General features: G+C 43.5%; 1 protein-coding gene across 1 annotated transcript in view; it reads right to left on the bottom strand.

Annotated features, from left to right (window-relative positions):
- Window positions 1–15,650, bottom strand: part of MYBBP1A (MYB binding protein 1a) — a 58,002-nt gene extending 42,352 nt beyond the window's left edge. The window contains exons 1-18 of the mRNA XM_062632352.1: window positions 15,421–15,650; window positions 15,166–15,261; window positions 14,234–14,317; window positions 13,771–13,845; window positions 13,235–13,342; window positions 12,008–12,198; window positions 11,570–11,737; window positions 10,091–10,208; window positions 8,541–8,830; window positions 8,000–8,107; window positions 7,286–7,411; window positions 6,322–6,525; window positions 5,571–5,676; window positions 5,077–5,164; window positions 3,852–4,003; window positions 3,094–3,183; window positions 1,848–1,982; window positions 940–1,104 (exon numbers count right to left, since the gene is read on the bottom strand). Coding sequence (XP_062488336.1) covers window positions 940–1,104; window positions 1,848–1,982; window positions 3,094–3,183; window positions 3,852–4,003; window positions 5,077–5,164; window positions 5,571–5,676; window positions 6,322–6,525; window positions 7,286–7,411; window positions 8,000–8,107; window positions 8,541–8,830; window positions 10,091–10,208; window positions 11,570–11,737; window positions 12,008–12,198; window positions 13,235–13,342; window positions 13,771–13,845; window positions 14,234–14,317; window positions 15,166–15,261; window positions 15,421–15,591 — 2,475 coding nt within the window. The 5' untranslated portion in view covers window positions 15,592–15,650. The remainder of the gene's footprint in view (window positions 1–939; window positions 1,105–1,847; window positions 1,983–3,093; window positions 3,184–3,851; window positions 4,004–5,076; window positions 5,165–5,570; window positions 5,677–6,321; window positions 6,526–7,285; window positions 7,412–7,999; window positions 8,108–8,540; window positions 8,831–10,090; window positions 10,209–11,569; window positions 11,738–12,007; window positions 12,199–13,234; window positions 13,343–13,770; window positions 13,846–14,233; window positions 14,318–15,165; window positions 15,262–15,420) is intronic.
- Window positions 15,651–15,817: the final 167 nt, after the last annotated feature.

Below are 15,817 nucleotides of genomic sequence, written 5' to 3'. Positions count from 1 at the left end.
AGCAGTTCTTTCAGACTGGAGAAACTGAAGAAAACTATTTGCAACTGCAATTTGTACACCTGCTATCACTTGTACTGTTAGGGCATGAGAAACTGAAAATTAAAAATATGAAAGATCAAAGGCAGTCTGTTGACTTCAGTCTTATTTTGTACAGTGACACGGCTTAGAAACAGCAGTTATGTGAATCACTGCCACCTGGCCAGACCCACAACCACTGTAACTCATCATAGATCTCTATTAGCACCACTGACTGATAAGCTCTCATCCCTGCAGGCCCCACTGCTGCCCCAAACAGTGCATTAGCATAAAATCAGCCTTTTATAGCAAAGCATCAGAATGAAAATGTAGTAAAGCCAGTGGCTTGCTACCCTGTTCAGCCTTCATCTTAGCCCATCTGACACCACATTTCTACACGAGCAGCTGGAACTGTCCCTGGATGCCCAAATATTGAGAGTCCATGCTGACACCAGGTGGCCTGAAGTCAGTATTACAGCCACAAACAATCAGGGGGGTTAACCATAATCCTCCTGATTTTACTAGTGTAACAAGCCAAAAAAAGCTTACACTGCAAAATTACCAGAGGGATTTTATGCATGTCACACTAAGGCACATCAACTGACAGGCACGCACCTTTGGGCAGACATAGGAAATGATCTAATAAACTGAAGCATTTCCGATCAGCAAATGGAAACCACAGTTCACTTCCTGAAAGCACAGTCCTGTTTTCTGTTTTCAAGCAGGCCTGTGATGTCCCAGTCACTGACTGCAATATCACTGTGCCACACGCTGTACAAAGAACAATCCAGCCCCAACCTCGAGAAGCTTATCACACACATGCATGTCCAAGCTTTTCAGTGTTAAGTAGCCAATGGTATGCAGTAGGCTTCAACTAATGTGCTAGTAAGCCAGAAGTCTTCAGACCAAACACGTATCTCCCACCTTGATCTTGTAATCCCTCCGTAGGATTTTCTCTTTCCGAATCCTGTCTTTCTCATCCTTCTTTGCCTGGACCCGTTTCTGCTGCTCCGCAAAAAGGGCTGAGATGTTCTTGTCAAGAGCCATCATAGCCTCATCATCCAGCTCTTCATCACTCTCTTCTGCTGCCTTTTTGGTTTAGAATGCAAAAACAACAACATGACACCTCAAGTACTTCCAAAAGACAGCATGGAGAGAACTGCAGACAAGACCAGACTGCAGTAGAGAGGTATCTATCTCTAGACCCAGAATAACAGTATGGGGAGAGGAAATACATTTTCAGACCCATGAGTAATCTAGTTTGTATTTCCTATCAGGTACTGCTGGCTGCACAGTACTAACAGGTAGAGCTAGAGAGAGGATCAGGAGAGGGAAGAGGCTGAGGCTTTGACACCGACTCCTCTGCGCTGTTGTTCCTTCACTGAAGAGGTTAATATGTTGCTGTATATGTAGCAACAGCAATGATTCTTTGGACGAATCATTAAGCCACACTAGCACTGCTACAGGAAGTCTCCAGAGTGGCCTACTGGGATTTGCCCTCCACATAGGCCAAATAACACAGACAACATGTAACAGCACCTCAAGTGCTTTAGTCCACATCAGTCTCGCTTATTACAGGCAGCAGTACAAGCTGTCCCATGATAGACCAGACCAGCTAAAGCACTCAAGACTTACTAACAATAAATAAAAGAACAAATTACTTATTCCCAAAGCTTGCTTTGAAGATCCTAACCTCCTGCTTCAAATGCCATACAAAGATGACTGCCAAGGTTGTCACTGCATGGGCTCAGATAAGATGTGTGTATTATTAGATCATCTTCACCACCCCAAACCTCCTGGTATCTGTATCAAGTCAGGCAGTGAAAACATACCAATGCATTCCCTGCTTGGAGAACATTCATCAGCTGACTGCGAAAATCATCATCAACTTCTTCATTCTTTTCCTCATCTCCACTGTCACTCTCAGAGTCACCTTCACCTGAAGAGTCCTCGTTTTCTTCCTCATCCTGAGGAAGAAAAGTTCATCTCCTGAGCCCACCATTCTTTACAAGCCCTACTCAATTATCAGGTGTATCACTGTTCAGAAATACAAACTCAAGCCTCCCCTCACCCCACTGCCCTGCTTGCAGCTCTCAGAGTCAAGGGAAGACACCCCAGTTAATGAGATGCCAGGACTTCACAAGAGCTAAAAGCAGAACAAAATACAGAGTTATCAGTCATATTAAATGAGTACCAAAAAGAAGCTTCCAAGGAACATCTGAAGTTACAGCCTCCATGTGACTTTCCTTTCTGCTAACACTTGTAATGCTTTGGGACTTGAATCTCTCCAGTGCTGAAAACCTGAGATCTTGAATTCAGATGGCTGCACATCATAGCAATGATTCAGTTTGTGGCTGCAAAAAGGAGAGGCCTGTGCTAATTTCAGACTGCAGCCACCAAACCAAAGAACGGTTTGGGTTTGAAAGGACCTTAAGATCATCCAGTTCCAATCCCTTCCCATGGCAGAGACACCTTCCAATAGACCATGTCACCCAAGGCTCTGTCCAACCTGGCCTTGAACACTGCCAGGGATGGAGCATTTAACACTTCTCTAGGCAATCTGTTCCAAGGCCCCACCATCCTCACAGGTAAAAACTTCCTCCTTGCATCTAACCTGAACTTCACCTGTTTATGTTTGAACCCATTCCCCCTTGTCCTAACTCTACAGTCCCTGATGAAGAGTCCATCTCCAACCTCCTTGTAGCTCCCTTCAGATACTGGAAGGCTGCTATGAAGTCTCCACGCAGCTTCTCTTCTCCAGGCTGAACAGCCCCAACTTTCTGAGCCTGTCATTTCTTCTCAGAAAGTCAAGTATTCAAACAGCCATATCTACAACAGCACTGTCCTTCAAGGCCAAAAGTCTACGAAACATGCACTTCCAACAGGCCATTTGTATGTTACACTTCAAAAATATATCTTAATACAGCAATAACCATCTTACTCTAGACAGATATAATCCAGCCTATATAATATAGAGATGTAAATATAAATATAAATAATATAAAGATATAATCAGGACAAAGATTAAACAGTGACAGTCTGAAGAGTTTTTGTCACTGGCAGTGGCACAACAATTACCGTGTCCTGTGCAGATTTGATCTTTTTGTCTGATTCTTCCATCACAACAACAGCACTTTCTTCATTTTGCTCTTGGAATGGGTCAAGAACCTGCAAAAAAGAGGGACATGAGGGTTTTTCAGTATTATGTAAGCACACATTTCTTGTGTACAACAGACAGTAAGCCAGCCAGTTGAATAATGAAATAGTAAGGGCATTCAATTTTCTGGCTTATAATATCATGTTTGCTAAATTCCTTCTGTAAGTAACAAAAAAGGTGAAGAAAACTGAAGAGATTGGTGACACACAGTTTGATTGTCACAAATGAAGTATTAGGTTCATCTCATAAAGTACCTGACAGCACATCTTTGCAAACCACGTACTACTCTCCCAGAACACAGCACTTTATTCAGTGCTATGACCCATTCAGATTTTCAGTGTCACTTATTTCTAGCACCACTATGCTTAGCCTTTCCAGAAGAAAGAAGTTGTTGTCATTTATACTCGCACATAAAAACTACCAGCTATATAAAGTGACCCAGGAATTTCTTCAGCCTCAAACTACCACAGAATATGACTTAGAGTCAGATCCCAGGCTCCATTAAAAACAAAACCAATAAACAGCTCTCTGTAAGGTACATTTAAAACTCAGCAACACACTGTTAGACATCTTTTAAATCAAGGAGGCTTTCATTTAATCCCAAACTAGAGACATGCTTCTATATCCATCAGGGAAAAGACAGGGAAATGGTACAATGCCCTGCTAATGCCTCACTTACATCCAGGATCAGCTGCAAGGCCCTCTTGGTCAGATTAGGGCATATCCGTACAAACACGCTCTTGGAAATCCGACGTATGAGTAGGCTTGGCTGGGCAAGGAGGGAGAGAAGGATTTCCACCATCACCTCGACCCATCCTGGCTCTGTGTTGTCTGCACAGGAACAAACAATGTCAGGAAGGGGTAAAATCACTGCACTGGCACATCAGTAAGGACTACAGAGAAATTCATCCATGAAAACAAGACCTTCTAGCTGACTGTCAGAAGTGGTCATTCAGCAGCACAGACCAGAAACAGCCAAGTGTGAAGCTAAAGGTTGTAGATGTACTGTAAGGCCACTAACTGTAGGAGAAACCTGCCTGAAATTGTCTTTAGGCCACTGCAAAGCCTTACCAGGTATGAATCCATTAAATCATTACATAGATGAGCACTTCTGCAAATCACACAACCACACTAAAGTGACCAGCAGCTAGTAAGGAAAAGTATATACATTTTATAGAGCTGTCAATGAAATACGGAGTCATAGCAGACCATGAAAATTGCTGACATTTGAAACTGGTCCATTAACGCAAAAGTTTGGGATTCCTGATGTACATACAACCAAACCAATTACAGCTTTTCTTTTGAGAGCAACCTCAAATTTACATGAAGATTTAAAGAGTGCAAGACCACAGTTAAAGAGGGAGTCAAAAGGACCAAGTTCCTTCCTAGTCAAGTCCCATCCTAACTCCACAGGCCCTAAGCAAGGACTCACTAAGACAGCAAACAGGCCATATCTACACATAGAACCCATTTAGTTTGCCCAGAACTTGAGCTCTGAAAGAACCAAGCTCCAGGCCTGCCAGCTGTTAGGAGAGCCTACAGCTGTGCCCAGGGAGGTACCACCACTTCAGTCAAGCTCTTGGCCAATACAGAACAAGGACTCAAAAAGAGTGAACTCCGCTGGACACTGCTCATCTGAACAATGGCCAGCTCTGAAGCTCACCTGTCCTTTATGAGACACACAGGAACACAACCCACTGAGAATGAGGGTAGAGAGCTGAAGCAGGAGAAGAGATTTAGAAAGACAAGGAAAGAGAACGAAGGCAAGAGGATTCTCCTGGGGATAAATGGATCAAGCCAGAACTGATGCAGTCAAGAGGGCTTCACTAACACAGAAGGGCCATCTCCTGTCTTTTGACACTATTAACAATCCCGCTCCATCTCTTTTGGCAGGAAGGACTCACCAGTCTTTTTCTTCTTAGGTTCTTTGCTGAATGCCCTCTCTGTGCAGTTCAGAAGGTCGCTCAGAACATCCATTGTTTCAGACTGATTCTGTTTGATCACAAGAAGACAGCAAACACTCTCTTCTGAATTACCCACTACCAACAGCAACAGAAGGAATATATGCCAAATCTAAGGACCCGTTTAAACGGGTACAGATATTAAAAACAGCTACTATAACCCCTTTGCAGAACAAAATATGAAGCTAAGTAAAACTTGCTCCACTGAGCAGCAAATCAAAGGGAAAAATAATGTTCAGCTCAAGCTTTTCACCTGTAAGTTGATGTCTACAGTCAGTGTTAAGAATCACAGTTTATTAGCTGCCAGTTGCTCATTTGCAGAAGGCAAAGGCTGTGAAAGATTGGATCCCTGATCACAAAGAAACTCCAGCTCAGTGTTCAGAAAGCTCTGCTGTCAACACATTTTACACCACTCAAATATGCTTCAGAGGTCTTACCTTGAAAAGATGAATAGCCATTAAAAGCAGAAGTTGTTGGAAAGCAACGACTTTAGCACTATCTGATTTATTTTGTTTCTGCAGCTTCTTCACAGACTGAAGTGTTCTGAAGAAAGAAATCCCTCTGAATCTCCCACAATCATAACAGCAAATCCTTTCTTATTATCAGACTAAAAACATGACCAAACCTATGGTACCATTTTCTGTACTTAAGATTTAATTTACTGAAATTGGACACATATATAGCACCCAGTCTTAACCCAACAACACCACCTCATTATGTGATGATGCTTAGAAAAAACCCTGCAGTTGGGGACAGGTTAGATTCCTAATACTACAGCCAAGAAACAGATCTTTTGTTTTCCTTTATGGAAAATCAAGCTCAGAAAAGAGCACCAGAAAAGAGTCACTGAGAAGTTAGTAGAGATATTATTAGGAGAAAATAAGCAGAGTTACAATCATGTCTGGGAGAGGGACTATGAGCAGAAACAGGACATGGCCACCCGCAGATAGTTAAATACACAGAAGGAACAGGAAGAAAGGAGCAGTGTGATGAGCAACAGAAAGGCATCCTGAAACCCAGCCACATCTGCAGGATACTCAAAGCGAACTGCCACTGCCTGTGAAATGGCTCTATTACAGCAGCCAGAACAATAGAAGAGAATACAATGGTCCAAAAAGAGACTAACACTATGGCTTTTCCAGGTTCCTCATCCAATCAACCCAGCACCCAGCTTTCCAAGCCTCTCACCTCTCCCAGGCATCCCTCTGTTCCTTGGTAAAAGGCTTCACAGCTTTGACATGTTCACTGGAGAGCAGCTCGTTGGCATATTCAACAAGGAGAAAGATCCAGAGCTTCCCATCTGCAGTCACACCATGGATGTGTTTCTCTCTCAAGGCTGCAGCCTTTTCTGTATCCCCCAAAACAGTCATGGTGTTTAAAGTCTGAAGTAACCTGCAAAGAAAACCACTCAGCATGTTCCTGCCATTGGAATCAGATGGCTGCCTCACACTTTCCAAAACAATGCCCACCAGTAGAGCAATCTCATCCCAGAGCTCTGGTCACTCACTGCAACTCAGATTCATAGGGTCTAACCTTCAACCCACACATGTATCCAAGCACAGTAACGCACAGTTCATTGCCTTGGTGTCCCAAATGATGCTATTATTCTCAGTTGTTTCATTCTGTGTCCAACCATGTCTTCTGCTTTTCCTGTACTGATGCAGAAGCATCTATTATACCAACTCCATCTCCCTTAGTACAGGGAGGACTGCAGAGCCATTAGCAGCTTTCATTCAGAGCAGACAGAAACCCAACAGCAATTCACATGACCCCATCACCTCCCTCTTGGGTCCTTCCACTTCTACCTTGCAACAGAGGCGCAATGGTAATTAATAAGAAAAAGCAGTTTGACCTCAGCTCTACACCTACCTGATTATCACACACATACTCAATGCAGGTTTGCTATGCAAAATTACATTTTAATTGGACAAAACTTAAGTATCTTTAGGAAATCCATCTAGGATCTCCTTAAAAAAAAAAAAACACAAAACCAAAAACATTCCCTAGTCCTGAAATCAAACAAATGCTCCAATACCAGCTCACAATCCCAAAACTCTTGCCCTGTTATTCGCAGGCTGATCTTATCCTCAGAAAAAAAAAAAAAAAAAAAAAGAGAAATTTCCAGCATAAAACATGCAAGGAAATTCCTTACCCAAAGAAGTAGTTTTCTGCCACTGAATGAGCCTGTTCATCTAGGGGCTCTGCTGGAAGAACATTTGCCTCATTTATTTGGGAAGTCTTTTTCTTAGCCTCAAAGAAAGCATGGAAGAAGCAAAACCTACAATGAACAGAAACAAGAACAAAATTAAGAGTCATAACAAAGCAAAACCAACTCACATGTGCAAAACAAGGAACGTCACATAGTCACATTTTTATTCAAGGATGTTCAAGCACTGAAGAAAGTCACTCTTTACAGTAAAATCCTTTCCTAAAGGTACACAAAGTAAAGAAGAGAGAAGAATGCTCAAGACTTCACAAAAGTGCCTGCACTTGAGTCCACACAAAACAATACTCAGACTTCTGGGTCATATGCTCCAAGGCTTTTAAACTGACAGATACCTATTAAGATCCGATGCAAAGTTACAAGTGATCTCTGCAAGCACTCTAGGTAGACAGGAACCTAACATTTACTCAAAACAAACAGGATTAAGGTGATTTTAAAAGCCTGAACTATTTACGACAATAATTTGTCCAAGTTCACAGAAGCTATTTTGAAAACACAGCCTCCTAAATGATTTATGTGACAGAGTATTTCCACCACTAAATTTGCCTAACGCCATGGGGCCAGCTCACCTGAAATATTGCTGTAGAGCTAAGAAGACATATTCAAAACACCTGTGGCATTAAGTCTTTAAATCACTCTCACCTGGAAATGTCCATCACAAGGCTCTCTTCTTTTTTCACTGTACTTTCAATGAGGTTAGCAAGTCGGTGGATGATCCATTTTCTTAATCGAGCAATCTTATGCTGTGCTCTTTTAAGAAGGAAGTGGTTATAGTCAGTAGTTTGAACACTATCCCAAAGTAAACACAAACCCCAGGCCACTGCAGCAAGAGGTGACTTTCAAAGAGAGGCTCTACCCTAAAGAGGACAGTTATATGGTGCGAAAGCAACAGGTACAGAAGAAATCGTCTTCCCGAGTTTGCTTTTTACTATGTCAAAGAGTCTATTTACCCAGCTGAGGCAGGAGTAAGGAGAGTGAGGTTATAACAGCACAAATCACACACAGACATATTGTAGCAGCTTACATCTTCTCTGAAAAAAGCCCCTGCAAGTAACCCAGCACCCACAGCACCACAGTGGATATTCAGTGAGCAACATTATCTGTCCAAAGCAGACTTCACACACACAGGTAGCTACTCTAACCACAAACCAGAAAGAAGAAGGTGCATCATCCTCATACTCACATGTTTGCATTTTCCTTGTTCTGTTTTTGCCGGTTACTGGAGAAGTCTAAGCAACAGTCAAAGTCTGGTCTGAGGAACATGTCTTTGAGCCAGTCAACATATTTTTGCAACACCAGTGGCTGCAGGTGTCTCACTACTCTGGACGAGCTGGAGAATACTGGATTGCCTTGATTGGTGAGAGTAGAGAAGCCAATCATCACTGCCAGCTGCCTCTCCGAGTCATCACAGCTGCTCAGGAATGCCTCTATATATCCTTCCATCTCTGGAGCAAACTTAAATCGGTCTGGAAGCTGAAAAACACAGTTGAACAAGCAGATTAGGAACCTCACACTGAGTCTGAGTGTCTTGGTAAGTACAAATCACAGATTTGGCTGCAGTAAGTAAATTAAAGTCATGTGCCTGAACATTTGTCATAAGGCATACTCAAGCTTTGTCTACTTCCACCTCCAACAATAACCAGGTAAGAAAGTATGAGGGTATTTGCTTTCCAAAACAAACCACTCATGTCAAGGAAAAAAACAAATTCACAAAAACACTACCAACAAATTCAAGCTAAGATATTTTCTACTTCCTCAGCATCAACCATATCAGGTTTAGTCAATCGTGTCTTCATTGCATTTTATACAGGAATTAAATGAACAAATTAACATATTTTTGAGGCACATGGAAGAATACAGGCAATTCCACTGCACAATAAACAGAAAAAGCAAGAAACAAATGAAGCCAGTGGATAACTGCTGGAGAGAGTTGGTCCATACAGGGAAGCACCACAGTAAGCATTAATTCCAGAGCAAATACACACATCTATTGCTGTTATGATACCAGAACAGAAACACTGCGAAGTCCTATTCCTTCCAAGAAAGGGCAGCAAGTTTGGGGCCCATATTGAGAAGGCTCTGGATTACGTTACTACAAAAAGCCAAGCCCAAGCCTACTTTTATCAGTATTCCCATTTTTTTCTTCCTCCCTTTATTGCAGGGCTGTGTTGTTTGGCTTGTTGGGAGGGAAGCAGGAAGAGGAGCTCCAAAATCCAGTTCTCATACAAAATTTGTGCTTAAACCTCAGATGTGTTTATTGAAACAAGCACTAACATAACCCTAACCCTAACCCTTTTGTCTTTGCCTTCAAATGTTCACGCAACACCCAGCACGATGACAGACAAAAAGGAGCTTCCAGACACGCAAAATGAAAAGGGCTGTTAAAGGCTGCCAGATGACACTGTCAATATGCTGAGGGCTGTCCTTTCCCTGCTTCCCTCAACGTCAGAGCTTTCTCAGCACCACCAATGAAAGCAAGTGGGTCAGTGCTTAACCATTTCAAAACCTTTAAAATAAGCCTGAATGAAAAATACACAAGCAGGCAATGACAAACACAGTGAATACCCAGCCCATTGTGACCAGTGGCCACACAATAACTGCTTTTACTAAGAGTCCAAGGCCTAAAATTACACAAACTTTTTTACACAAGACAACGTGAAAGGGGAGCCGTTAAGGCTTCTGCTCAGGACAGGGGGCTTTATCCCTGAGCCCAAGTACCTTCAGAAGACTTACCTGGGTCGTAACCACGTGTTCTCCATAGTGCTGCATCACCTTCCCTTTGAGAACCATCTGCAGCTGATCCAGAGACAGCAATGGCAAAGCACTGCCCAGCAACCGGTAGCACATGTAACTGAGTGAGAACAAAGATTCCCTGAGCAGAGGCACAGCAGTAAAGCCACACACCAGGATAAGACAGGGAAGAAGCAGTGGGGCAGGCTACACTGAGCATGCAGAAAAACAGAAGTTAAGAACTCATGGATCCTGTGTTTAAAAATCCTGCTGCTGCCTGAAGCTTTTCTTCTGACTAGCACAGCAAAGGTCTGGCCCTGTAGCAGGTCCTCCACTGGTTAGAAACAGATGAGTCCTTAGCAGCAGCTCCTTCCTCAATCCGCTTCATGGATCTCTTCTCCCCAGATATTTATTTCCACGAGCCTAATAAAAACTGACTTACAGTTTTGCCTACACACTCCCTACTACATTTTGACAGTAACTTACTTAGTTTTGACAGCAACTTGCTGTGAAATTTGATCAGAATTGCCTAATGGGGTCAGGAGTCATTAGATGGACATCATTAGCCTTATTTCTGAAGGAAATTAGCCAAAAAAACCCAACACTGTTAAGCATACAAAGGCTATTTTTAGACTTACCCAAGACATGTACAAGACTTAAACTGCTCAGGCTTGGAAAATAGTTTACTTTCACTGTGATACCATGTAATATGTTAAGAAAATTTTTTGTAGGTGCATCTCTACAGTTTTCAAACTCTTGACCTAAGAAGGATTTAAACCAGGCCACAGGCTGCCTTGCTATGATATAAACTCACTTATGGTCCCCAAAATGCTCAGAGATTTGTATTCTGGATTTTGCAGCATTTTATACAGCATGAGTCTCAACAGACAACTTAATCCTACTAAGATCTAGTATTAGACCTGGAAAAGGAGCTGAAATAGTTACTGTTACAATCAGACACAGCCATATCCTACTTAATAACGGAGACCACATCAGAATCCAAACATATCCAGGATTTAATTCAGCTCAGTCCACAAAAGCACAAGTCCAGCAGTACTGGACACAAATTTCAGAACACGGGTTTGCCTATACAGGAGCTGTCCTTAAACCAAACAAAGACAAATTACTCTTGCTCCCAACCACTTAGAGAAGAAGGGACAGGACAGTTCCTCTGAAAAATCCTATAGGAGCAAACTATTAAGACACCTTTAATCCCAGCGAGGTACATCACCTTTATGTGCTATCCTAGTTAAATTTAATCTCAAATTTGTTGTATTCTAAGAGGAATTCTTAGATTCTAAGGATCTTAGGATTCTAAGGGGAATCTTAGGATTTAGGCTCCCTACAAAGTTTTTCATGAATACCTAAACAACCAAAAGCAAGCGTTCCCACATTGCTCATGAGAAACCATATGTCCCACCCTATCACAGGGCAGCAGAAAGACCACAGCAAGAAAGAGAAGGACAATACATTAAAACAAACCTCACAGGTCCTGACTTTTCCGTCAATAGCCCATTCTCCACACCTTCCTCCCAAAACAGTTCAAAGGCATTTTCCTTCAGTGAAACCTGCAGCAAATCAAACACTACACTGGGCAATTTCTTGTCCTTCTTCTCAGACTTGGCAGCACTTTGCAGAAGCTCTACAAGTCTAGAAGAAGAAAGAAAATAATGCGAGAGGTCTGGCCTGGGATGGGATTGTTGAGGGCCAAATTCACTCTGCTGAAGGACACAGCATGCAGACTGTGCCTCTTGGGAGAAATGACAGGGCTGTAATTTAGGGACCTGCATAACAGAGCCGAATCCTCCACAGCACCTGCAGTGGCAAATACAGGCAGGCATCTGAATGAAAGCCACTTTTCTCTCAGTTAGCCAAGAGACCAAGAATGTTGCATTTAATGCTCATTATTCAAGAACTTACCTGGGAATATTTTCCTCATTTACAACAGTAGGTGAGCCGAACAGCTTCTTCAGTTTTTTAGGTTTCAGAACACTAGGGAATTTCTGTATGCCCACAAGCAAAAGGTGCAGGTTCTCTGGAGATGTGAAGGCTGAAGCAAGGTCACTTTGCAAGATGCCAAACAGGACCTCCTCAAACACCGATTCAGGAACCTAGACAGGAACAAAAGACAGAGCATATGAAAAACATCTGAGACCTTTTTGCTAACTTGCTGTACAGTGTAATAACATATCTGCATTGTAGGGGGCATTTTACTAAAAGCTTGCAACGTTCTGGAAACTTTAGAAATAGTCTTTACAGTGACACAACCAAAAATGAACAATGCACGTGCCCAGTACTGCTATGCAGTCCCCAGCTACTTAACCACGTGGTGCAGGACAATACTCTGTCATCAGAGAACAATCCTTGTCAACTGACTCCCACTGTGATTGCTTCTCTTGCTGTCTGACTGCTTCTGTCTGTATGGCCCAGGGAGGAGGAAACACTCCTGTATTAGCTTTTAATTATATTTCCCCAAAATAATTACTTGTTTCATTAAGATTTTCTGGTAAACTGTGTTCAATACATTTAGAGAAAACTGGATCCAATGTTTTCATCAATAAAAATTAGAAACACACAAAAAACTGCTTTCATTTGTATTTTTATAAGATTGGATTCAAAATACCTATAAATCTAATACCAAGACTAGATGACACAGAACACCTACCTACAGAATATCATTTTATTTTAACACTGTGAATCTTCATACAAACAAACAACATCCACGTAAAAGAAGGAAATAAACTCTCTTCTTTTACTACATACTCAAAAGTTCCTTTACCCCATGTCCTTACATGCTCTTACACTCAACAGCCTAAGCTTCAACCTTAGGCCCAGGCAAGGTGCATAAAAAAGGTTTGCTGGCCAGAGTTCTCAGCATACTTCTGTTCAAAAGAGCACAGTCTAAGATATCACCCAAGCAAGTCACCTGGGTAAAAAACTGACTACAGGTTTGTCCATAACGAAACCAGACTGAACCAGATCATCCTTCCCAGAATAAAAGCATCTGCTCACAGACAATATAGGAAACAGCTCCTGTAATTTAAACACACACTCCTTTTTAACTTTCATCTATGAACAAATCAAAGAAAAAGCGTTTCCCAAGGCAAGATCCTGCCCCCTCCCACCCACCACACGCTGTGGCTGTACCTCAGACATGATGTCAATAAGAGTTTTGCGAGGGAGATCTCTGAGGTGTGCTTGGTGATTTGCCAGCTGCTGGAGAAGCTGGATGCTCCCCAGCAGAGCATTCTGGTCCTGAAAAAGAAAGGTAAGCCAAAACCAAAAGACATGCATCAAAGATTAAGCTGAGGGCTGAGGTAATAATCTACTCTTGAGATCCTTACAGCTACTTGTAATAAGAAACCTACATGATTGCTTCCTGACAGGCTACTCAGCTTTTCCTAAAATGATGTTTTATGGCTGTACATGACAACAGACCCCTTCCTTACAGGAGAGGCAGGAACATTCCATGCTATCTGACACAGTTCTTACATTCTAGTCAGGAACAGACATTTAAAAGGCAAAAAAAAGTCCATGGATAATGCACAAGGAATTCACTCAATCTGATGCTTCCAGTCCCATCTCATTGACTAGCCAACGACCCAGTCTTTCTCTCTAGATCCTCTTTGCACTTCAGACAGCCCTAGAACCAGTACTGACAAACAACATAACAGCGATATTACCTTAACAAGCCGGCCAGATTGAAACAGAGCCATAACTCCAAAAAAGTTTCCAAAAGCAGCATTTCTCACAAGTTTCTGAAGAGAGAAAAAAAAAAAGGAGGTTAAAGATCCACTTCACTGAGAGGTTAAGTTTCATGTCCAACTACAGCTCTAAGCAGTGGAACAAGATGGCTGGAAGATGTAGCCTTGAACACCCTGCCATGTGAAGGTTACCCGCTGAAATGCATGCATGATATTTAAGAACTGTCCTAGATTGTCTTTCACAAAGACAAATCTCAGCTAAAACAGGGCCAGATGACAATGTCATCAACCACCAGTTCTCACAGATACTCCCGTTATTTCATTCTAGTCCTTTTAGTCTTTAGCAAGAGGCTCAAAACTACTGTATCCAGGCACCAAGCCTTCAAAGAACAGAGAATGGTTAATTTAAACTATTGGCCAATGCTGCTGTGAGCCAACTCACCTTTTTCACTTTTTCCAGATTGTGTTTTTCCTTTATCTGTTCCAGGACACTGCAAATTGGAATTTCCTCAAAAGCCTGTAAAACCTGAGGAGATGGATGGAATAGCTCAGTTTGCAGATCTTCCATTTTACAAAGTTTTACTGGGCTCAGCTGAAATAAGATCTGAACAGCTGCTCCGCATAACAGCATGTGTGCTGCTTTATTAGGCCAGGTTACAGACAACTACATTAGTAGATGTGTAAGAATAGGAACTAGTATAGGCATAAATATACCTGCTGATACTCCTTTTTTTTTTCCATATACGTGACATAGTAGTATTAATAATGAGAACATTTTGCTGCAACTGCATCACCCTGTATCAGAAGCAATGAAACTTTATAGCAAGGACAAGGCCCTACTCTAAGTGGGAAGAGCACACCCTCTTCTCCATTATCAGCTTCTTAGGGTAGATGAGGTGACCCCAACCGCTGAGGCTCTTTGTTATGCTACAGACCTAACCAGCATGGAGGAAAACAAGACTCTGAAGTGTGTGTTAAAGGGTGGCCTTTCCACATCTCCCACATAAACAGCCCCATACCAGGAGCAAGGCAATTTTAAATCATAACAGTTCTAAATGAAGCATACTTGAAAATATGGTCGACATCTGCAAATGAAGGATGGTTCTTAAAGCAGGACAGAACGCTGCAACATAAGCGTGGTACTGGTATAGCTTATACCTTTTTAAGTGCATTGTTTCTGAAACGGACTAGCACCACTGAAAACCACACAGGTTTTATATACGAGAAGCCAACAGCCTCCCCTGCCACCTGCATGCAGGCGCTGCCAGAGGGGAGCCCTCCAGCCTCCCTACACACAGCAAAGCGGGGCTCCAGGAATTGATGGGGCCGGAGAGCGGCCTCAGAGCGCTCTGCTCCGCTCTAGGAAACACTGACCTGGGCCAGGGCCAAGCTGAAACCAGGGCGGGCGGCCTCGCGGGTGGCTCCCAGTCCTTCCACCAGACGCTTGAGGGTGTACTTCAGCTCATCGTCCTGAAAGAGAGATCCAGCTCCGGAACCCTGCGAGGCTGCCGGGCCCGCCGCTCCTCCGACCGGACAGAGCGTTCCCAAGCATCAGCGGAGGGAAGAGTCATGCGAGTCGGTGTCTGCCGACACCCGCAGCCCCACCGCCCGGCCCCGGCGCCCCCTCACCTTCCTGCCCTCCCGCAGGTGCCGCAGGAGGCTCTCGGTGGCCGCCAGCCGCACCTCCTGCTCCGGCTTGGCGATGTCCCAGAAGAAGTCGAGGAAGGCGCGGCCCTGCCGCAACACCCCGCGGGGGTCGGTGACCACGCCGCTACCTCCCAGGCCCTCCGGTTCCGCCATGCCTCCGCTGCAGCACGTGGGGCCGCTGCCGTCCTCAGCCCGCCCCGCCTCTTCCGGGGCACCGGGGCCGGAGCGGGGACGCTGCTCGTCAGACGGGCCGGGTAAAGCTGAACCGACGCCTGTCGGCCCCTTAGCGCCATGTTCTCCTCCCGGCTTCACAGCCCGGACCCTCTCCAAGCCTCGTTCATCCCTCCCCTGCCCCAAGGGCTTCCTTCGCTTCCCCGCG

Source organism: Pezoporus occidentalis, unplaced genomic scaffold (assembly GCF_034315485.1).
Source record: "Pezoporus occidentalis ecotype Australia unplaced genomic scaffold, CSIRO_AGI_Poc_V1 ctg110, whole genome shotgun sequence".
Taxonomy (NCBI): Eukaryota; Metazoa; Chordata; class Aves; order Psittaciformes; family Psittacidae; genus Pezoporus; species Pezoporus occidentalis.
This window is presented reverse-complemented; position numbering and strand designations above follow the sequence as displayed.